Genomic DNA, 19960 nt, shown 5'->3' on the forward strand with positions numbered 1-19960 from the left:
AACTCACGGACCGTGAGATCGTGACCTGGCTGAAGTCGGACGCTTAACCGACTGCGCCACCCAGGCGCCCCATGAAGCTAGGATTCTTGACACCCTGGCGGGAGACGCCCGTCACGCTCTCCCGCCCCTGCCTGGACGGCCGGCCGACCGGCTCACGTGCCCAGGCGCGCCCCTCCCAGGGCCCCCTCGTGAGAGCTGAGCCCCTTGCCTAAGGCACGTCTCCACGTCCGACCACGCCAAGCCGAGGGTCCTCTTGGGCCGACCGGGAAATTAGGAAACGGAATCGGGTGCTTCGAAGTAGAGTGTTAAACCGCGAGGGAGAGCGCCGCTGCCGTTTCTGCCTAAGCTCTGGACAGAAGTACCCCTGCCGTATTTCCTCACACCCCCTCCCCGACCTGCTGAGCTTTGTGGTGCGGGCCCAGAGCCCTCGCGGGCAGCCGCATCCCCTCAGGTTCGATGACCCGATGTTGTCAACCAGTTCTGGGGCCGCTTTCAGTTCGTGACAAGTGAGCCCGGTTTTCCGTGTACACGAAGTCTCCCTTATAAACGCGTCTACGCTGAAGAAGAGTCGGCGTAGACAGAACCGGTGAGTAACAGTCCGGGTGACCTCTGGCTCTGGTGGACGTGACGTCGTGAGTCCCCGGTGCCCCGCGCCTCCCGCGGGCCCCTCGCGGCGACGCGGTCACGGTCGGGCGCGTGTCTCTATCCTGCTTCTCGTCCCGAAGGTTCGTGTACCAGGCCAAAGTCGGGGGTCGCTGGTTCCCGGCCGTGTGCGCCCACAGCAAGAAGCAAGGCAAGCAGGAGGCGGCCGATGCGGCGCTCCGCGTCCTGATTGGGGAGGACGAGAAGGCCGAGCGCATGGGTTTCACAGAGGTAACCCCAGTGACAGGGGCCACTCTCAGAAGAACTATGCTCCTCCTCTCGAGGTCCCCAGAAGCACAGCCAAAGACAGTTAAGACGTCTACTCTTGCTGCCATCTTCTCTCGGGGCCTTACCTTGCTGTCCTGTGACGCACTCCTGGGCTTTACTCCGCGCCTCAGTAGCACGCACAGCGGGGACAGCACGGGCGGGCGGGCGGGGGGGGGGCGCGCCGCGGGCCTGACGCAGCCTTGTGCCCACAGCTCCCCCTGACGGGCAGCACCTTCCACGACCAGATAGCCATGCTCAGCCACCGCTGTTTCAACGCCCTCACCAACAGCTTCCAGCCCTCCCTGCTCGGCCGTAAGATCCTGGCCGCCGTCATCATGAAGAAGGCCTCGGACGACCTGGGGGTCGTGGTCAGCTTGGGGACAGGTCGGCGGGGCCCCCCGGCGGCGGGAGCGGACCGCCGTGCGGCTCTTAGCGGCCGCGGTCCACGCGGACGGGGGGGGGGGGGGGGGGGGGACGAGCGCGGGGAGGCTGGCCGTGCCCTGCGGAGAGGTCACCTTCTCCCCCCGCCCCTGCTTGCAGGGAACCGCTGCGTGAAGGGCGACTCTCTCAGCCTGAAGGGGGAGACGGTCAACGACTGCCACGCGGAGATCATCTCCCGGCGAGGCTTCATCAGGTGAGCCTCCGCCCGTCCCTCCGCGACTCGGGCCCCCGCCCTTTGCACCGGGGTGGCCGTCCTCACGGCGCCGTCCCCGCAGGTTCCTCTACAGCGAGCTGATGAAGTACAGCCCGCAGACCGCAAAGGACAGCATCTTCGAGCCCGCGAAGGGAGGCGAGAAGCTCCAGATCAAGAAGACCGTGTCCTTCCACCTGTACATCAGGTGTGTGGTCCCCGTGTCCACCTGGACGCCAGGCGCGCGCGGTCCCCGCCCGAAGCCCCGCCAGGCTCCACGGTCGGTTCCCGGGGGCGCCCTGGCCCGGAGGTGAGGCCTGCGCTTGAGGGCGCGTGGACGCGGCGTGGCCCACGTGCCCGGCCGCCCCCCGGGGGCTGCAGGGGAAGCCCCTCGCCGCCTCCACGTCCCGCGCTTCCCGAGCCCCTGGGCTCCGGACGGGGCCACGGCACGGGCCCTGACGGCCGCCCCCGCCCCGCAGCACGGCCCCGTGTGGGGACGGCGCCCTCTTCGACAAGTCCTGCAGCGACCGTGCCGTGGAGAGCACCGAGTCCCGCCACTACCCTGTCTTCGAGAACCCCAAACAGGGCAAGCTGCGCACCAAGGTGGAGAACGGTGAGTGGCACCGTCCCCCGCGTCCCCACGGGAAGACTGCCGAGCCCGGGGCCACCGCCGGGACAAGGCACGGCTGCCACGCTCTCGGCATCCGTTGCCAGAGCTCGAGGGCTGCTTTCCCGGGCGGGGGGGCCCGGGGACAGGCGTGGACCGCAGGGGGGGCGGGGCTCCGCTCTGAGTCTGGGGGTCATGTGGGAGCCCGAGGGCCCACCCGGAACTCAGGGGGACAGCCTGGCCAGAAACACAGCTTCCCGGGAGGTGATCTTACCGCCACGGGGAGGGCGGGGAAAACAGGAGGGGACAGGAAACAAAGCGCACGCGCCCTGGGCTGTCCGCTCACGGCTGCCCCCACGCCCTCGGGCCGGGTCACCTCCCTGCCCGGGACCCGGGACCCAGCAGCTGGCCCCTGGCTGTGTCCCCAGAAGGTGGGAGCCGCCCCGGGGTCTGCCCGCTGGTGAACAAAGTGGCTCTGTCCACGTGGTGCCGCGAAAGGGGGCGGTGCCGGCACCTCGCTGGGCCCTGAGGACACACGAAGTGGAAAGGTCACATGCTCCGTGGCTCCGTTTATACGACGCGTCCGGAGTACAAAGGGGGCGACTCTGTGGAGACAGAGGGTGGACCAGCGTCGCCTGGGGCCTGGGGTGGGAGGGGCCGGCCCGCCGGGTTTCTCCCGAGGGCCGTGAAAGTTCTGACTGGGGTGAGGGTCGCACGCCTCTGCGAACGCAGTAAAAACCACAGAACCGTGTGCTTTAGTTGGGTGAGTTCTATCTCAGCAAGGCTGTTACAACGAAAGCAAGGGGCGCCTGGCAGACTCAGTCGGAAGAGCACGTGACTCATAATCTCGGGGTCACGAGTTCGAGCCCCACGTTGGGCGTAAAAACCGCAGCAGCGCCCCGTGGCGGCTTCCCAGTGCACCGCACAGAAAAGCCAAACCTGCGCGCCCGCCGAGGGCTCGGGCCCACTGGCTCTTCGTCGGCAACCTGGACAACCAAACCTCTTGCTGCCTCAGGGCCTTTGCTTGTGCTGTGCTCTGTGTCTGAAACCGTTATTCAGCCGTGGCTTCTCCATGTCTCTTGCTCTGCCTGCAAGTCCGTCCCGGGCGGCCGCGCCACCCTCCCAGCCTCCGGGCCCTGTCGCCGTTCAGAGTTTGTGCGTGCGGAGCATTTGCTTGCTTGCTGTCCGTCTGCCCCTCTCCTGCTGCTGTCTGTCTGCCCCCTCCTGCCCCCTCACCCGTGCACACGTTCCAGGGGCACAGAGGTCTTCTGGGTCGCTCGCCATTGTTCCCAGCACCGAGCACGGTGTTGGTGCGGCCAGAATGAGCCCACCAGTGCCTTGGCCCAAGCGTGAGGCGTAGAAGCCCCGCGGCAGGAGTGGCCTGGCCCAGGGGCCGCCGTGGCTCTGACCCAAGTCCCTCCACAGGGGAAGGCACCATCCCAGTGGAGTCCAGTGACATCGTGCCTACGTGGGACGGCATTCGGCTGGGGGAGCGGCTCCGAACCATGTCCTGTAGTGACAAGATCCTGCGCTGGAACGTGCTGGGCCTGCAGGGGGCGCTGCTGACGCACTTCCTGCAGCCTGTGTACCTCAAGTCTGTCACCCTGGGTGAGGGTCCCGTCGGGCCGCACGCATTTTATCGTGGCTGGGTGCTGACGCGGCATCTGCGCTGTGCCGTGTCCGGTGGCCACCCTGCTGCAGGGGCGGGGGGGGGGGGGGGGGGGGGCGGGCTCAGCGCCGGCGCTCACCGGGCGGGTCTCGCAGTGGCTCACGGAAAGCAGGCTCCAGCCGCAGCGTCGCCTGGAGCCCGGAGTGCCTGCGGGTGCGGGGCGCCACCTCTGTCCTCACGGCCCCACCGGGACCTTCTTCACGCTCCCTGCACAGACGGGCATGGTTTCCTCTTTGCACCCAGGTTACCTGTTCAGCCAAGGGCATCTGACTCGGGCCATCTGCTGCCGTGTGACCAGGGACGGGAGTGCCTTCGAGGACGGACTGCGGCCCCCCTTTATCGTCAACCACCCCAAGGTGTGTGGCCCCATCCGCTTCCCCTTGATGTTTTCTCCCGTCCGCGTGAGCCTGTCCGTGGCACCCCTGTATCCGCTGTGGGCAGGGGATGTCCCGGGGGCTAGTCCCTCTGTCCCCTTGGATGCTGAGGGCTTGCTTTTCTGTCTGCAGCCCGTTTGAGTCGAGCAGGGCTCAGTGAGTCTGGTCTTCAGACAGAACCCTAGATACGGGGAGGGATCCCGGGCCCCGCCCCCCCCCCCCCCCCCCCCCCCGTGTCTTGGGAGTCCCCAGTCCCTGCCACAGGACCTTCTCCTGGAAGTCTCCATCTTTCCCGTCGCTCCCGGGACCCATCCCAGGTTGGCCGCGTCAGCGTGTACGACTCCAAGAGGCAATCCGGGAAGACGAAGGAGACCAGCGTCAACTGGTGCCTGGCTGACGGCTACGACCTGGAGATCCTGGATGGGACCAGAGGCACCGTGGACGGGTGAGGAGCCGCGGGCCGCCCCGTCTGCGTTCCCCAGAGCTCAGCGGCCGCTTGGCGGCTGCCCCCTGTACCTCCCCCGCCGGGCTCCCCTCCCTCTCTGTCCCCGGGCAGTGCTGAGCTCTCTTGTTCCTCCAGGCCGCGGAACGAGCTGTCCCGGGTCTCCAAAAAGAACATTTTCCTCCTGTTTAAGAAGCTGTGCTCCTTCCGGTACCGCAGGGACCTGCTCAGACTCTCCTACGGGGAGGCCAAGAAGGCGGCCCGCGACTATGAGGTGGCCAAGAACTACTTCAAGAAGGGTCTGAGGGACATGGGTTACGGGAACTGGGTCAGCAAGCCCCAGGAGGAGAAGAACTTTTACCTCTGCCCCGTGTAGCGGGCCGGGCGCCGCAGGGTGGGCGCGAGGCGGGCTGTGCTGTCCTGTGGGGGTGGGGGCGGGGGCATGCTGGGGACACCGGGAACTGGGTTCCTGCGTGCCCGGCCTCTGGGGGGGGTGCCCACCCCTGCCCTGCCTGCGGGGGCGGCGGGAGGCGCGCCTTCTCTTCCCGCCACACAAGCACGAGGGTCCTCGCCCACGACCCGCCCAGCCCCACTTGGCTCCCGCTGCCCCTCCCTGTGTTTGCCATCGACCTGTTGCCATCTTGGCCGGGGCCCCGTCAGCTCTGAGTCCTGGCAGCGCTGGGGGCTTCAGCGGCGGACTCTGTCCGCCCCCCCACCCCCTCCCCGCCGGCTCCCCGCGGCCCTTTTGCGATCCCCTCCTTCTGATCACGGAGTTTCTCCTTTTCCTCCCAGAGGGTGAGAGGCGAACTTAAGCGGGCGAGACATCCAGGAGTCCGTCAGTCCCGGGGCCGTGGGGTCAGCGACCTTCGGGCCTTGCACTTTAGCGGGCACAGGGGGCGGGGCGGCCGGGAGGGCTGGCGCAGCCTGGGGGTCCCCCAGCGATAGCAGAGGGCCCTGTGGGGCGACGCCGACCACCCAGGGGGCACAGACCCGCCTCGCCAAACCGCCAGGCCGCAGCTGTCCTCCTGAAGCATTCCTAGGGATTTGTCCTGCCAGCAGGGGACAGCAGGGCCACAGACCCCAACCCACTGGTGGCAGAAGTCCTCCGAAACAGGTCCTCCCCGCTCAGATAATCAGGACTTAGAACAAGGGCACAATGTCACGTTGGGTCAGATCACTGTACCGCCCGCGTGTTTCTCGTGACCGTGACGCCAGTGAAAGTTGACGAAGTCGTGGGTAAACGAAGAGTTTTTAAAAATGTCATAAGTGTTGATTCTTAACTGCTACAGATAACCTGTAATTGCACAGATTTAAAAGTCAGACTTAATTTTCCATTTATCCAAGTGCTTTTGTCTGCGAGGTAGCTTCAGGAGGGCCGGTCACAGGCCTGAGGTCTCCTTGCCCGTTAGGGACCCTTTAGAGGCTGACACTCGACAGCACTTGTAGATGAAACAGCAGCTCGTCCTAAAGCCCCGGGAGGCGGGACCCCGTCCGCACCTCCAGCCAGCGTTGACTCCCGTGGTCCCAGCCCCCCGTCTCCCTGGAGTCCAGCTCTGGGCCCGAGTCAGCCGGACGCGCTCCAGACCTGTGCCCGGGCCCTGCCCCTCCAGACCCGAGCCCGCCTCCGGGTGGTGGCCGTGTGTGTCCGAGAATGCTCCACGCCGGCGCCCCGAGGAGCCTGTCCCCCGCCCCCCGCACCCCCACACTGCTGCCGAGGCGGCCCCGTCTGCCCCCACCTCTTCAGCAGTAGATACGCCCCCCTTCACACTTCTGTTCTTGTGGCTACTGTTTCCTCTGTGCTTTTGACCAAAAACTGACCAAAATAAAAAAAAACCCCAAGTTTTTAAAGCATACTGAAGATGTCTTTGTGGAACAGCCAAGTGTCCCGAGGAACCGGTAGGGAAACGGTGCCCGTCCCCGGGCGGAGGCGCCTCGGAACCTGCGGCCCCCGCTCCACCTTGGGTGTCAGGACCCCAGCTCTGACCCAGCTGCCTCCTCTTTAACTGGCAGCACGCGGCCCTCAGAACCCCAGCCCCGCGCCCCGAGGTCAGAGGCGCCGTCGCAGACTTGTCGCCTTCGGTTTCTGCTGTAGGAAGAGGTTTCTGCCGGAGATGCTGCTGTGCGGGGACGTGCCCCCCCCCCCCCCACCGCGCCCCTGCACCCCCACCCGCCCCCGCAGGGCTGGACGGGGCAGAGCTCCCTCCTGCCCTGCTCTACTTTCTTGTCCGGTGTTTGTTTTTAGTAACCAGGACGCCCTCTTCCTTTTTTTTTAAATGATCTTTGTAGTTGGTTCGTCCGGACCATGGCTGTTGTGCCCCCTCCGGTTATCACTTGTGAAACGTGTCACCGCTGAAGCTATTTCCTGTACTCACGTGGAGAGGCTCTGTGGGTTTGGGTCCTGGTGTGACCCCAGGCGCTGGGTGGGAAGAGCCCAAGCTCAGGCTTGGTGTGGCCGTGGCTGCGGTTCTGCTCTTATGTGTCCCTTGGTAACAGTGACTCACGTTATACATTCCTCAGAAATAAAAAAGGAGACTCTGAATTGTTAGAAAGCGTGCGGCCGTGGCTTCCTGGTGGGGGGACCTGGGGACGGAAGGAGCTGTGGTCCTGGGGAGGGACTGGGGACAGAGGGGCTGTGGTCTTGGGGGTGGGGGGGGAGGGACTGGGGACAGAGGGGCCTGTGGTCTTGGGGGTGGGGGGACCGGGGACAGACGGAGCTGTGGTCCTGGGGGGGGGGGGGAGACGGGGAGGGACTGGGGACAGAGGGGCCTGTGGTCTTGGGGGTGGGGGGACCGGGGACAGACGGAGCTGTGGTCCTGGGGGGGGGGGGAGACGGGGAGGGACTGGGGACAGAGGGGCCTGTGGTCTTGGGGGTGGGGGGACCGGGGACAGACGGAGCTGTGGTCCTGGGGGGGGGGGGAGAGGGGGAGGGACTGGGGACAGAGGGGCCTGTGGTCTTGGGGGTGGGGGGACTGGGGACAGACAGAGCTGTGGTCCTTGGGGGGGGGGAGAGGGGGAGGGACTGGGGACAGAGGGGCCTGTGGTCTTGGGGGTGGGGGGACTGGGGACAGCCGGAGCTGTGGTCTTGGGGGGGGGGGGGGAGGAGGGACTGGGGACAGAGGGGCCTGTGGTCTTGGGGGTGGGGGGACCGGGGACAGACGGAGCTGTGGTCCTGGGGTTCGGGGCTGGGGCCCACCCCCACACGCCCTTCCTCACGAGCCCACCGGACGGACGGGATGCCCCCCGGCCCAGAGCAGGGACACTCTTGGAGGTGACCGCCCTGCCCCCACAGGGCACCCGCCCCCGGCTGCTGCTCGGTCTGGCCCCCAGGGCCCGCAGGGAAGCCCATACTTGGAGCAAAGTCCCAGGAGACCCGCCGTGGCTTCCCCTGCTTTGCGTGTGGAAGGCACTGGACTGTTCCTCCCACTTGAGTTTCCGAGAGGACTCACCCCTGTCCACGTGGTAATTTAGTCCACGGTCTATACCAGATCCAGCCGAAGTACCTGACGGGGAGGCTGGGTCCCAGCGAAGCCTCCTTCCCTGTCCGCTATGCAGATGGGACAGTTGAGGCCGGGAGGGCCAGTGACGTGTCCAGGAGCACATTAGGGACCACAGTCCTGCATGGCTGTCACTCGTGGTCCGTGAGACCCCGAGCCGAGTCAGGTGGACAGGTTTCCAAAGACCTCGAAGGGGAACATCTGCCCCACCCGGAACCGACCAGGAGCCTGTCAGGCGGCTCCTGGTCCCACGCGGAGGGCAGGGTATCCTTCACACCTAGTGCAGGTGCCGGGCGCGTGTGCAGAGGGAACGAGATGGCCCCCACCCCCACACCAAGTGGGCTGGGAAGCAGGGCCGCCCACGGGGGCCCACGGGTGTCCTCGGCTCGTTCCAGGTGCGGGAGGCCCACAGTTGAACGCCACTTCTGGGTTGGGCCCACAGCAGAGGGGGCTCACGCAGGCCGCAGCTGTGAGGGGACCTGTGAGACCTGGCCAGCCTGCCTCCGGCCCCTTCTTTGAAAGGGACCCTCCCCCCAGAGCTCCCTCCCCCCCCCCCCAGGAGCTGGTTCTGGGCTCTGTGACTCGGGGCCCGGCCACTTGGCCGCTTCCTTTCCGTCCGATGGGTGTCCGCATAGGGCCCAGAGCAGTACTGGAGTTACGGCTGCTCCCCAGTCTCGTACCATCTGTCACGCCTCACGAGTCGTTCCTCCAGCAGGTCCCGGGTCCCTGAATTTGCCAACCCCAGCTCCCAAATACGAGACAGACAAGACAGCTTTGGAAACCTCTTTCTTTACGAGAACGTGAAGTTCCTAGTGCCTCTGGCCTGGAGTTGGCTAGGACCGGTGCAAATACTCCAGGAGCACAGACGAGGGAGACCAAGGCCAGTGCGGGGGCAGGGGGCGCAGGGAGGGTGGGTGGGCGGGAGTCGCAGCGACACCTAGACCTACAGTCCCTTAGGAGCCGCGTGACAGCCAGCCGGGCCGCTGGGCCACACACCGAAGGTGCCGCTTCACGCTCCGGCCTGGGCGGGTGACGGGCAGGGACTGGGTTCACCGACGCCCTAGCCTTCCCTCAGCCGCCCCCCACCGTCCCTCCGCCTCTCTGAGGCGGCTTCTGTGTCGGCGGGAGCCCCCTGCCTGCAGGCCGTCTGGGAACAAGGGCCTGGGGCTGGAGGAGGCAGGAGTCGAGCCCCCAGATCCTGCCTCTGCCCTCCCTGCACAGCCCTCGTCTGCGGAGAAGGCCCGTCAGGCGGCCGCCGATAGACTGCTCGCCTCCTGCCGCAGCGCCGGCCGTCAAAAGCAGAGTCGGACAGTGTGGTTGGCACACGGCCTGTGGCCCCGCCGTCCCCGGGAGAGACGGGCCAGTCACTGCCTCGGCGCCCCCTGACGGCACAAGGGAAGAGGAGGGGCTGTGCCTGTCCCCAGTTCCCAGCACCCGAGGGCTCAAACCCTGCCGCCCTCCCCTCCCTGCAGCGGCAGGGGCCCCAAAGGGCGGCGCCCAGACATGGGGAAATGGCACCGCCCCAAGGGCCCAGCCCGGTGACCCCGTCGTACGCAGCCGTCTGTCTTTCCGCGCTCCAGCCCTCAACCAGCTCTGCCCTCCCCGTTTTACAGACAAGAATGAGCAAGGTCACGGCAAAGCGCTTTCGGTCTCCAGGCCTTGTTTTCCTCATGTGTCAGATGCCCACGAAACGCTGGGCAAGCTGCCAACTTAGACCCCTCTAGCGTTTTTGGCGACTTACTTGGACAACAGCCACTCGCAGAAAGCACTTAACGCAAGGCCAGGCGCAGCGGCAGCTGACAGGGCCCTCCGCGTGGCCCAGGCCTTGACGAGGGGCGGGGAGAGCCAGGAGGGAAGGCCTCCGGCAGGCACCCCACCCTCCAGGGGGAGGGCTCTTTCCAGTTGGTGTTCTGGTTCCTGGACTTTCCCAGGACTCTGAGTTTGCCGTGGGTCCAGGCATAATGCAAGCAAGTCTCAACTTGCTGCTCTAGAACGGGGCGGGGGGGGGGGGGGGGGGTCCACGGGCCCAAGACACCCCCCTCAGGAGAGATGAGCCCATTCTGGCAGGCGGGGACGCATGCCGAGGCACACCTGGCCCAACTACTGGCCGGACATCCGCGGCCAGGACAAGCCTAGATCGGCCCAGGGGCTACGAGCTCGCACCCGTGTTGGGAGGAGCTGACCCGGGAGGGAGCCCAGGGTCAGGGCTGGAGCACAGCCCAGGAACAGGACGGCGCTTTGCAGAAAGCTCTCCAGAGAGAGGCATGGCCGTCAGACCCACCGAGCATGCCCCGCAATGTTCTCCAGTCCCCAGCTCCCCAGTCCCCGCCCTGCTTCAGGGGCCTTGCTTTGCTCAAGGAAGAGACACAGGGTAAGGGAGGGTCTGCGAGGGAGGCTTTCAGGACAGTCAGGTGAGCCCAGCGCCCCAGCTCTGGCTGCCCCCCGACCGCACGTTTGCGAAGCCTCTGCTTCGTGCCAGGGACCGACTGGGCTTCTTGGAGAACCTCCCTTCCTCCTCGGCCCCCCCCCCCGAAGAGGCAGTCCCGCCCCCATGGTAGAGATGGGGGCTCCGAGGCCCCGCAGGGCAAACAGACTTGTTCCCGTGGCTGAGCGAGCAGGTGGTGGGCCAGGACTAGAATCCACACTGAGCCCGTCTGGCCCCGTGGCCTGTGCCGTGTGCGCCCCCACCCGATGGCACGGCCCCCGCCTCTGCCGTGCCTGCCGAAGCGGGAGGCCGGCTGGGCTGCGGAGGACAGCACGGCGTGCCGGCCGGCCCTTTGGCTACGCAGGGCGGACTGACCCCTCCGTGGCACCGAGGACGGGCTGGGACCGCAAATCGGAGCCACTCACGTGGCAGGGAGGGGGGCAGGAGGCCCATGGGAGGCCCGTTGACTGGGCTGAGAGGCCAGGGGGTCCCCAGCTGGTGGCTGGGAGCAGGGAGCGGACACGGCCTCCGGGGGCCCGGGGACAGAGGCAAAGACCGTGCCGCGTGAGGAGCCGGAGGCGGCAACGCGACGCGCCTCACCCCAGCTCGGGTCTGGCCGGCGGGCGAGGGCTGGGGCGGCGCCACCGCTTCCTGCCCGGCGCCCTCTGCGGAGGGCACGGAGGCTGGGTCAGCTTAAAGCCGACAGCTTTGGTTTCCCGACTCAAACGCCCGGTCAGTTCAGGGGGCCAGAAGCAGGCGGCGAGCTCGCACTGCGCACCCTCAGAACTCAGAGGCTCCCCCGATACCCAGCCTTGCCCCCCACACCCTGGCCTGAGCAAGGAAGGGGTGCAGAGGGAGCTGGGGCTCCGGGGCCCCTTAGGAGCGGAGGGCTGTGGGGCTGGGCTGGAGGCCCCCCCCCCCCCCCAAGGAATCCGACCACAGCGCCAGGTGAGCCCCCGGGCAGACGCCCCCGCCCGGGCGCTGTCCACGCATCGGGCCACACTCAGGCCCGCCCCTGGCCCCTCCCTCCCTGTGCCCGAAAGGTCGGGTGGCACTCCATCAGGTCGGCCGGAGTCGGCCCCGCCCCGCCACCCTGCCCCGCCCCGGCCCCTCCCCTGCCACTCCTCCCTCGGCGTGGAAGGCCCACATCCCCATTCTCCCTCCTCAGCCTTCGTGCGCCACCAGCCTGCCTGGCCGGTGCAAGGGGACAGGCCGGCCGCCGCGTGCCACAGGTGCTGGGGAGGGGCCCGGGGGGGGGGGGCGGGAAAGAATGGATCTGCGGCAGCCTCCCCCCCCCCCCCGCCCCCGCCCCCAGCTCACTTGTCCCACCTCCGCCACAACTACTGACAACAGAGGGCACAGGCGAAGGAGCGCGGGCCGGGGAGGGCCTCACTTGGAGCTGGGCGCCGAGCGGTCCGCGTGCAGGAAGGCGGCGGCGGCGAAGTTCTGGAAGAGAGGCTGCAGGAACATGCCGATGGTGCCAGAAACGCAGACAAAGACAAAGATCCACAGGAAGAGCCGGTCGATCACCATGGCGACGTACTTCCAGTCCTCGCTCACCTGGACGGAGGGGCAGGGGGCCGCGGGGTGAGAGGGAACAGGTATAAGCCGGTCTCGCTACACACACACCGCCCCTCTCCCTCCGTGACCCCAGACTGACGTTTCCAAAGTTGCCCTGCTCGGAAGCCTCTAGCGGCCCGTCCGCGCTCGCAAGGGTGCCAGTGACATCCGAAGGGCACCGCCGTCCGCCGCCTTGCGAGCCACACTCACCGAAGCCCAAGTCGTGCTCTCAAGGCTCTGTGCCTCGAGCCTCCTTTCTGTCTAGAATCCTGATCTTCCCTTCTCCGCCTGGCGAACTCCTACACATCCTTTCAAGCCCAAATCAGATGTTGCCTCTTGTACGAAGTGCTCTTCCCTGTTACTCCTGCTCAGAGTGAACGCCGTCCCCCTGGACACCGTGTGCACATGTCCTCCACGGTATTTTTCCTGCACCGTGTCCCCACTTGGATTTGCACGTCTGCCCCCACCCCCACCCCAGCCAGCGGGGAGGTCCTAAACCGCAAGGACCCTATCTGATCCGTCGTGTAACCCCAGCGTCTGCCACAGACTGCCAGCGAATGCTGCCTCTGCGGGCCTCGCTCTTCGCGGCCGCCGGGGGAGCCCCATCCCGCAGCACCACCTCCGGCACGGAGGGCGAGGACTGGTCCCCAGATGGGACCAAATCGGTCGGAAAGAGAATAACCCCTGGGTCCGACCGCTGCCACAGGGCCTGCACGAAGGGCCGGGCTCCCCTCGGAGCCGCTCCACCCGGTCTGCGTCGGGGCCTTTGCACCCGCTCCCCCGGGGGCCTGGGAAGGAGGCAGCTTGAGCACTGGCTCACCTGTCACACCTGTGCCTACTGTGCACCTGGCACCAAGCCCTGGGGTATGACTGGGAGCAAGACAAACGCAGGCTGTGGCTGAGGGCGCAGACAGGCGGGACGGGGTGGCTACGCAGCGGCCGGCCCTCATAGGAAACAAAGGACAGATGCGCCATCTCAGGTGTGATCTGGGACGGCCTCTTGGAGGAAGTGACATTTAAGGTCACGTGATAAGCGGGAAGGACGTGGCTGTGGCAGGAACACAGTGAAGAAAGAAACAATCGGACAAACCCGAACCGGGACCTTCCGCCCGCATCCTCCCAAATGTTGATGCCATGAAAAACAAAGCTGAGAAACTGCTGCAGGTCGAAGAAGAAGAAACAGGACAACGAAATGCAACTTGAGCTCCTGGGCTGGGGCGGGAAAGTGCTACGGAGACCATGACTGAGAAAGCTGGGAACATCTTAATATGGGCTTCATAGCAGATTAAGACATTATATTAACTCTAAATTTCCTGAATTTGATCACTGAACCTGGTTGTGCGAGACGGTATCTCTGGTCTCGGGACAGACACCCTGAGGTACTTGGGATAAAGGGTCACGATGTCTGCGACTTACTCTCAAACAGGAGAGCAAAGATTAATAATAGTAATAGACTTTTAAAAAGACTTTCTTATTAAGTAGGCTCCACACCCAACCTGGAGCTTGAATTCACGACCCTGAGAGCAAGAGCAGCATGAGCTACAGACGTCCCAGTAAAAAGAAAGGGCATTCCAGGCGGAGAGAGGTGTGCAAAGGTCCTGAGGTAGCACAGAGCTTAGCTTGCTTAGGCCGGTCAGCCAGATGACCCAAGGACCCAAGCCAGGGAGACAAGGTACCACGTAAGGAGATATCGTGTATCTGGATGGAGCAGCTGACTGAGGGAGACACCTAGGAGACCCTGCCCTGGGCCAGGCCTCCAGCCAGGGCAATAGAGTACAGACGCCGAGAAGGATTTTGGAGTCTGTGCTCACGGGACAGGATGTGTGCTGATTTGGATGCGGGGGGGGGGGGGGGGGGGGGGGAGGTTTAAGAGAGAAAGAGAGGGCTCAAGGAGCACTGCAGTTTCTGGTCTGAACCACCGGGTGGACGGGATGCCATTTACTAAAAGGTGGGAAGGCTGCAGGTCCGGTATAGACGGAGCACTGGGGCTTGGACGAGGAGAGTCTGAGGCGTCCAAGTAGGCCACTGCGCCCCGGGCACCCAGCGCAGTGCGCGCGCGGCACAGAACGGACTGCGGCAAGGGCGGGGGGACGGGTGGCTGCGCCCCGCACACCCCGCCTGCATCTCCCACGTGGCCTCGGCAGCCGAGGCTCCCGCCGCAGGTCCCCGGGCCCGGGCCCGCCCTGCGCCCATCGGGAACGTACCCCGCTCCCTGGCCAAGCCCCCGGCTCCCAGAACAGGGCACAGAAACGCCAGGCTCTGAAGCCGCACCTCCCCCCCCCCGGCCCAGCCCCTCACGGTAGTGCTGGAGGCGCCCCTCTTCGCCGCCCCCAAACCGGAACGGCCGCATCCCGGCGGAAACCTGGCCCGTCACCATGGCAACCACTGCGGAGCCACAGCCTGGACGCGGCCCGGGTACCGGAAGCCTGACCGCCCAAAGCGGGCGGGGGGAAGGCGCCCGCAGAACTCTCCCCCTGCGCGGTCTCGCGGCTCACGGAGCAAAGAGCCGGGTGTGCGCAAAGCGCAGGGTGCTCCGGGAAGCCCTCGCCTCCACCGGCCCCTCCTCCAAAACGATTTCTCCGGGTCCGGCCCCCCCGGGGCCCAAAGGCGCAGATAGGGGTCCGGGACCTGGGACTGTCCTCCCCGCGGAAACTCTTCTCCCCTCCCCCCACCCCCGCCCCGGCCCTCCTCGGTTCGGCCGCGCCCCCCCACCCCCCCCCCCCCCCCGCGCTGTGGGGCGCACGGGCGACTCGTGCCCTTTGTGCCCAGAGCTGCGATGGTCACATCACCAACTCGGGCTTGGGGGCGAGCGGGGGCCACCGGCCGGCCGCCAAGCCGTAAAGGCCCCCAACGCGTCCCGGGTCGTGCGCGCCCCCCACCCCCACCCCGGCCCGGTCCGGTCCGCCTCCCGGAAGCCCACGGAGAAGGCCACGCCCCCCGCACTCCCGGCAGCCTCGGCACCGCCTCCCGGAAGCCCACGGAGAAGGCCACGCCCCCCATGCTCCCGGCAGCCTCGCGCGGCGGCACCACTCACGCTCTGGTCGTCGTCCTCGCTGCGCACGTGGTCCGCGATGAAGCGCACGCCGTCCACCGCCGCGCGGAGCCCGCAGCCTTGCGCCGGGCCCGTCGGCTCCCCGGGGGCTTCTCGGAAGAGGAGGGCGCCCGCCTCGCGCTCGCGCTGGCGCCGCCGCAGGCGCAGGCGCTGGCGGGCGCAGCGGTGGCGCGGCTGCTGCATGAAGAGCAGCGCGGGCAGCTTCTCCAGGAACACGACCTTGACCCAGGGCGCCATGGTGTGCGTGGTGGGCGAGCGGTGGTGCACGTTGAGCACGCACACGCTGGTGACGATGGAGAAGGTGACCAGCACCATGGTGAACATGAGGTACTTGCCCACCAGCGGCACGTCCAGCGAGGTGGGCGGCACGATCTTGGAGATGAGCAGCAGGAAGACGGTGAGCGCCAGCAGCACGGAGATGCACAGCGTCATCTTCTCGCCGCAGTCGGACGGCAGGTAGAAGACGAGGATGGCCAGCGAGGTGATGAGCACGCAGGGGATGATGAGGTTGATGGTGTAGAAGAGGGGCTTGCGCCGGATGATGAAGTCGTACGTGATGTCCACGTAGGTGGAGTCGTCCGGGTTCTCGTTGCGCCGGCCCGGCAGCGCCACGATGTCCCACTCGCCACTGGGCGTGAAGTCGTCCAGGCTGGCCACGTCACTCTTGAGCACCAGGTCGATCTCCGTGCGGTCGTAGGTCCACGAGCGGAACTTCATGGTGCAGTTCTGCTGGTCGAAGGGGAAGTGCTTCACCTCGATCTTGCAGGCGCTCTTGTAGATGGCGGGCGGCAACCAGAAGATGCTGCCGTCGTAGGAGACCACGGCGTTGGAATAGAAGGACACCTCGTACATGCCGTCAGCGCTGCCAGAGGACGCGCACAGTGAGCCCCGGCTCCAGCGTTCCCGCACCCTACCCGTCAGCCCAGCGCCGAGTGCGAGGAAGACTCGGGGTGGGAGACCCAGGTGTGAGGGTAACGCGCCAGGAGCGTACAGAGGTGCGGCAGGGAGTGAGCAAGAAGGGGAGTGGGTGAGTTGGTGGTCGGGAGGCCTGTGAGGCCTTTCAGAGGCAGAAGCGGGTGGATGAGGGGGGCTGTCCGCTACTTATCGCGCATCGCGCAAACTGGGTGCTCCACGTGAGGGTGGAGAGTAAGGAGTCCCAAGCAATGAGGGGGACAGAGGCAGGTGAGAGCGGGGCATGGACCCACTAGTGATGTGGGATCTTGAAGGTCAGCGGGGTTGTCGCAGGAAAGGGGACAGAACCCGGGGAGAAACCGGGACCGCCAGGCTCTTTGATCCTGAACGGTGTTCCAGGGAAGCGTATTCTGGAATCAGCGAAGGCGCTGCAGCTGCCAGCCCTTGTTCGTATCCCACCGCGGCTCCAAACGCCAGGGGCTCCTATTTGGCTGGGAGGGGACTGGCCGTGGCCCAAATCGCCTCGGGGTCCACACCACCCCGCAGTGGTCTGGGCCTGTTTGCGTAGTGACTGTGTCTGTGCCAGTGAGAGGTCCCTTCTCTTCCCAGCATGAGCTGATGTAGTTTCCCCAAGACCCCTTCCCTCCCAGAGCATCCTGGTCATCTCCACCCGCCTTCCCGTTGCTCCCAGGCCACCTACTTGTTGTATAGGACCACATCCGGCAGCCAGATGTGCTTGGAAGGGAGCCGAACCTTCTTCATGTTGTCGAACTCCTCAGGCTTCCAGGTGAGGCGATAATCTTCCCATTCCTGGGAAAGGGGGAGAGAGCATTGCCAGCCTTGACCTTGGTGGGGCTCAAGGTCAAGGACAGAGACTGGGAGGATGGGGCATCTGGCTTGAGGAGGCTTTTAAAACCCACTCCCTCCTGACAGTGACTTCTCTGCCCAGCCAATGTGGCTCATAAAATACGTCCTCATTTAATTTGACATCTAAGCCAAGATATTAGAATCTACATTTTACAAATAAAATGGATCTCGCAGATCTTAACATGTTCAACGTCACAGAGCTGGTGAGTGGAAGAACCAAGATTCAGATCAGTTATTTAGGAATCCAAAGTCTATACCGTTCCGCCTTTCTTGAGGAGATTAAAAGAGGAAAAAGCGCATACAAAAAAAGGTGGGGGGGGGGGGAGCAGGTAGGAGGAAAGAGGAGACCGGGGATGTGGGCCCGGCAGGAAGAGCACTAACCTGGGTCAGCCAGACATTGGTGGTCATGATCTGTTCCCGCTCATGCTGCAGAGAAGAGAAGTTGCTGAGAAGGACCCCCAGCTGCTGAGAAGGCCCCCCAGCAGGCGGGCTCACTACAAGCACCCGCGTCCTTCCCATAGCTCCCCAAGCCTTGGGAACTCCAGAGGAATAAGCACAAACATGAGCACAATCTTGGCTCTTCAGATTTCAGTGGCTGGGCAGAGAGTTTGGGACCCGTACTCACCACACTAATGAGCTGGGCCAGCGACACCATGAGCTGTACGGTCACCAGCTCAGAGCCATTGGTGGCTGGGCGAATGAGCTTGTTGTACCGGGAAGGATCTAGAAGGTGCTCCACTAGCCGCTCCTCCGTGTCAGTACCCCGGACGCCTGGGCAGGGGAGTGGGGGGCAGGAAGGAAGGAAGTGGGCAAGGGGGGCCCACCTAGCATCCCGCTCTCCCTAGCCAAGTGGGCCAGCCAGGCTGAAACAGCAGCGTCCCGCTGCTCCATCCCTAAGGATATAGCAAAATGCCTAGGTCAGCCCGTGGGGGCCCCTCATGGCGAAGCCGTTCTCTGAGATCACTGACCAGGGAGACCAGGGAGCCCCACACAGATGTCTCCAGACTAGGAACCCATTCCGCAAGGATTGTGGAGACCTACTCTTCCTGCAAGGTCTCAGACAGTGGTCTCAAAAGACTGGAGATTCATGTTTTCATGGCTTCTCCTGAAAGATCCCTGCACTTCGAGGAGAGTTTGGGATGGTGATGAAAGGGAACGGCTATTTATATCACACCACACGACCTTTCTCCTCAGTCAGTGCCCATCTGTGTGTACAAGTAACATTATGTGCCTCCCCATGTGACTTTGGCTGTGACCCCACCCCACCCCCACCTTCAAAGTCACTGCTGGGTTGGAGAGGATAGCTGGGCTGGGCTGCCTGTGCTGTAGGTCGGACCATGTGTTCAGTCCCAAATTCCACACGCACGGGAGCCCACCTCCCATGGCATGCAGGCGTGGAAAACATTTAGTTGTGTAACCCCTTTACACCTGCCCCTGCTGCCCCTCCACATACTCTCTTGCAACTCTGCACCCATGTGCCCCACCCCCTCGAGCTCCTTCCTAGCCCTCAGCCTGGCCCAGCGACTTCCCTCCCAAGTCTTCTGTCCAACCCCACAAGAGAGTTGAGAAGTCACTTCTCGCCCCTTCCTGCCTTGCCCCTGCGGAGTGGCCAGACTCAGGAGTCCGACTTGGGGTACAGGAAACGCTGGAGAGCTAAGGGAGGGTGCCGATCCAGCTAGAGTACTTGTGAAAACGTTTCACGAGAAGTCGGGTGGCACCTCAACGGCAGCGTGTGCCCTCCTGACACCCCAGAAATCGCGGGGAGACCCCCTCCCTCCTTCCTCTCTGGGCCCACGCCCTCCCCACCACCGTGGCCCGCATCTCTTTCGCTTCCTTGCATCGCTTACTCCTTCGGGGACATCCTCCTCCCGTTCAGTCCCCCAGGCGCCCCCCCCCCCCGCGGACACCCCCAGCTCTGGGGGTCCCCCTCCCACCCCGGAGCTCGGGAGCCCGAGGCGGTCCTCACCTGCGCGCAGCCCGAGGAGGCCGCAGCCGAGCAGCAGCGCGGCGGGGCCGGAGCGCAGGGCCATGCCGCGGGCGGGGCGCTGTCCGCGGTGCTGAAGCCGCTCGGGCCGGGGCGGCCGGGCTGCGGGAGGGGGCCGGCGGGCGGAGGCTGTTCGGGCCGCTCTCCCCGGGAAGGCGACTGGGACGGAGAGGGGAGGAGTCTCCGCCCCGGAGGCGGAAGCGCCGGAGCCCAGAAAGAAAGGGGGTCCCCAGGTGGGACGTGCTTCTGCCCAGGCCGCGTGTGCGCGGGGCGGAAGCGGGCGGCCCTCTGCCCCCAGCAGCTCTGGAGCCGCTCAGCACCCGGGCACCCAGCGCCGGAACGAGGGGGCGGGATTCGGGAGGAGCTCTTGGCGTTGCCGCCCTCCTTGTTCGCTCTCACCAATCCAAGCGGTCCTGCCTCTCTGGAAGGACGAGGGTTCCGCCGAGCAAAGGCATTTCAGGTCCTCAAAGAGACAGGGGACTCTGGGCTTGCCGTTTTAGAAAAGCGAGTGTGGAAACAGAACCCCCCCCCCCACACACACACACACACCTGTCCCGTTCTCCGCCTCCATAAGCTCCCTCAGAGGCCAACCTCCTGCCCTCCCCCAGGGGGCCTCAGGTGGGGACACCTAGACCTGGCCCCAAGAGAAGGCAACTTTCAAGAGCGGCCCTTATCAGTTAGTCCTGCCCATTCCCCTCCAGTCCAGTCTTCGGCCTCTGTGTCACAAAGGGGATCCGAGGACCACATCACACAGGCCAGCCGGAGAAGGAAAGCAACCGTGAGACAGAGAGGGTTCACAACTCAGCGACATCTTTGATAGGAAGAGCCCGGAACGTTTAGTTTCCGAGCCAATAAAGGCTTCCCTTTTTCCTTGGGTGGATTTTTGTCACTTACGACTAAAACTTTCCTGACTAGAGCAGCCTTACCGCACATGCAGGCTCCGTCTTACTCCGTCTCTTCTTCAGCCTCATCGAGACCACTATGTGCAGCCCCCACCCCGACTACAGGTGCGCTCTTGAAGATCGTGAACATTC

At 65.2% G+C, this 19960-nt stretch overlaps 2 protein-coding genes across 6 annotated transcripts in view; one reads left to right on the forward strand and one right to left on the reverse strand.

Moving 5' to 3' along the window:
- Nucleotides 1-6483, forward strand: part of ADAR (adenosine deaminase RNA specific) — a 38903-nt gene extending 32420 nt beyond the window's left edge. For 4 of the 5 annotated variants that reach the window (XM_081791997.1, XM_081791995.1, XM_081791996.1 and 1 more), the window contains 9 exons: nucleotides 726-951; nucleotides 1122-1293; nucleotides 1450-1543; nucleotides 1626-1748; nucleotides 2020-2153; nucleotides 3573-3755; nucleotides 4060-4172; nucleotides 4508-4635; nucleotides 4771-6483. In XM_081791997.1, the coding sequence (XP_081648123.1) occupies nucleotides 726-951; nucleotides 1122-1293; nucleotides 1450-1543; nucleotides 1626-1748; nucleotides 2020-2153; nucleotides 3573-3755; nucleotides 4060-4172; nucleotides 4508-4635; nucleotides 4771-5008 (1411 nt within the window). In that variant the 3' untranslated portion in view covers nucleotides 5009-6483. The remainder of the gene's footprint in view (nucleotides 1-725; nucleotides 952-1121; nucleotides 1294-1449; nucleotides 1544-1625; nucleotides 1749-2019; nucleotides 2154-3572; nucleotides 3756-4059; nucleotides 4173-4507; nucleotides 4636-4770) is intronic. The other variant, XM_078441246.2, reaches the window with a different exon arrangement.
- A 2682-nt stretch (nucleotides 6484-9165) lies between these two features.
- On the reverse strand, nucleotides 9166-19864 carry CHRNB2 (cholinergic receptor nicotinic beta 2 subunit). Its single transcript, XM_078441394.2, has 6 exons — nucleotides 18909-19864; nucleotides 17568-17713; nucleotides 17324-17368; nucleotides 16776-16885; nucleotides 15146-16025; nucleotides 9166-12111 (listed from the first exon to the last, which is right to left on the reverse strand). Exons 1-6 carry the CDS (start codon nucleotides 18970-18972, stop codon nucleotides 11941-11943), a joined length of 1416 nt encoding a protein of 471 aa, XP_078297520.1. The 5' UTR covers nucleotides 18973-19864; the 3' UTR covers nucleotides 9166-11940.
- Nucleotides 19865-19960: the final 96 nt, after the last annotated feature.

This window comes from Panthera onca, chromosome F1 (genome assembly GCF_046562875.1).
Source record: "Panthera onca isolate mPanOnc1 chromosome F1, mPanOnc1 haplotype 2, whole genome shotgun sequence".
Lineage (NCBI taxonomy): Eukaryota > Metazoa > Chordata > Mammalia > Carnivora > Felidae > Panthera > Panthera onca.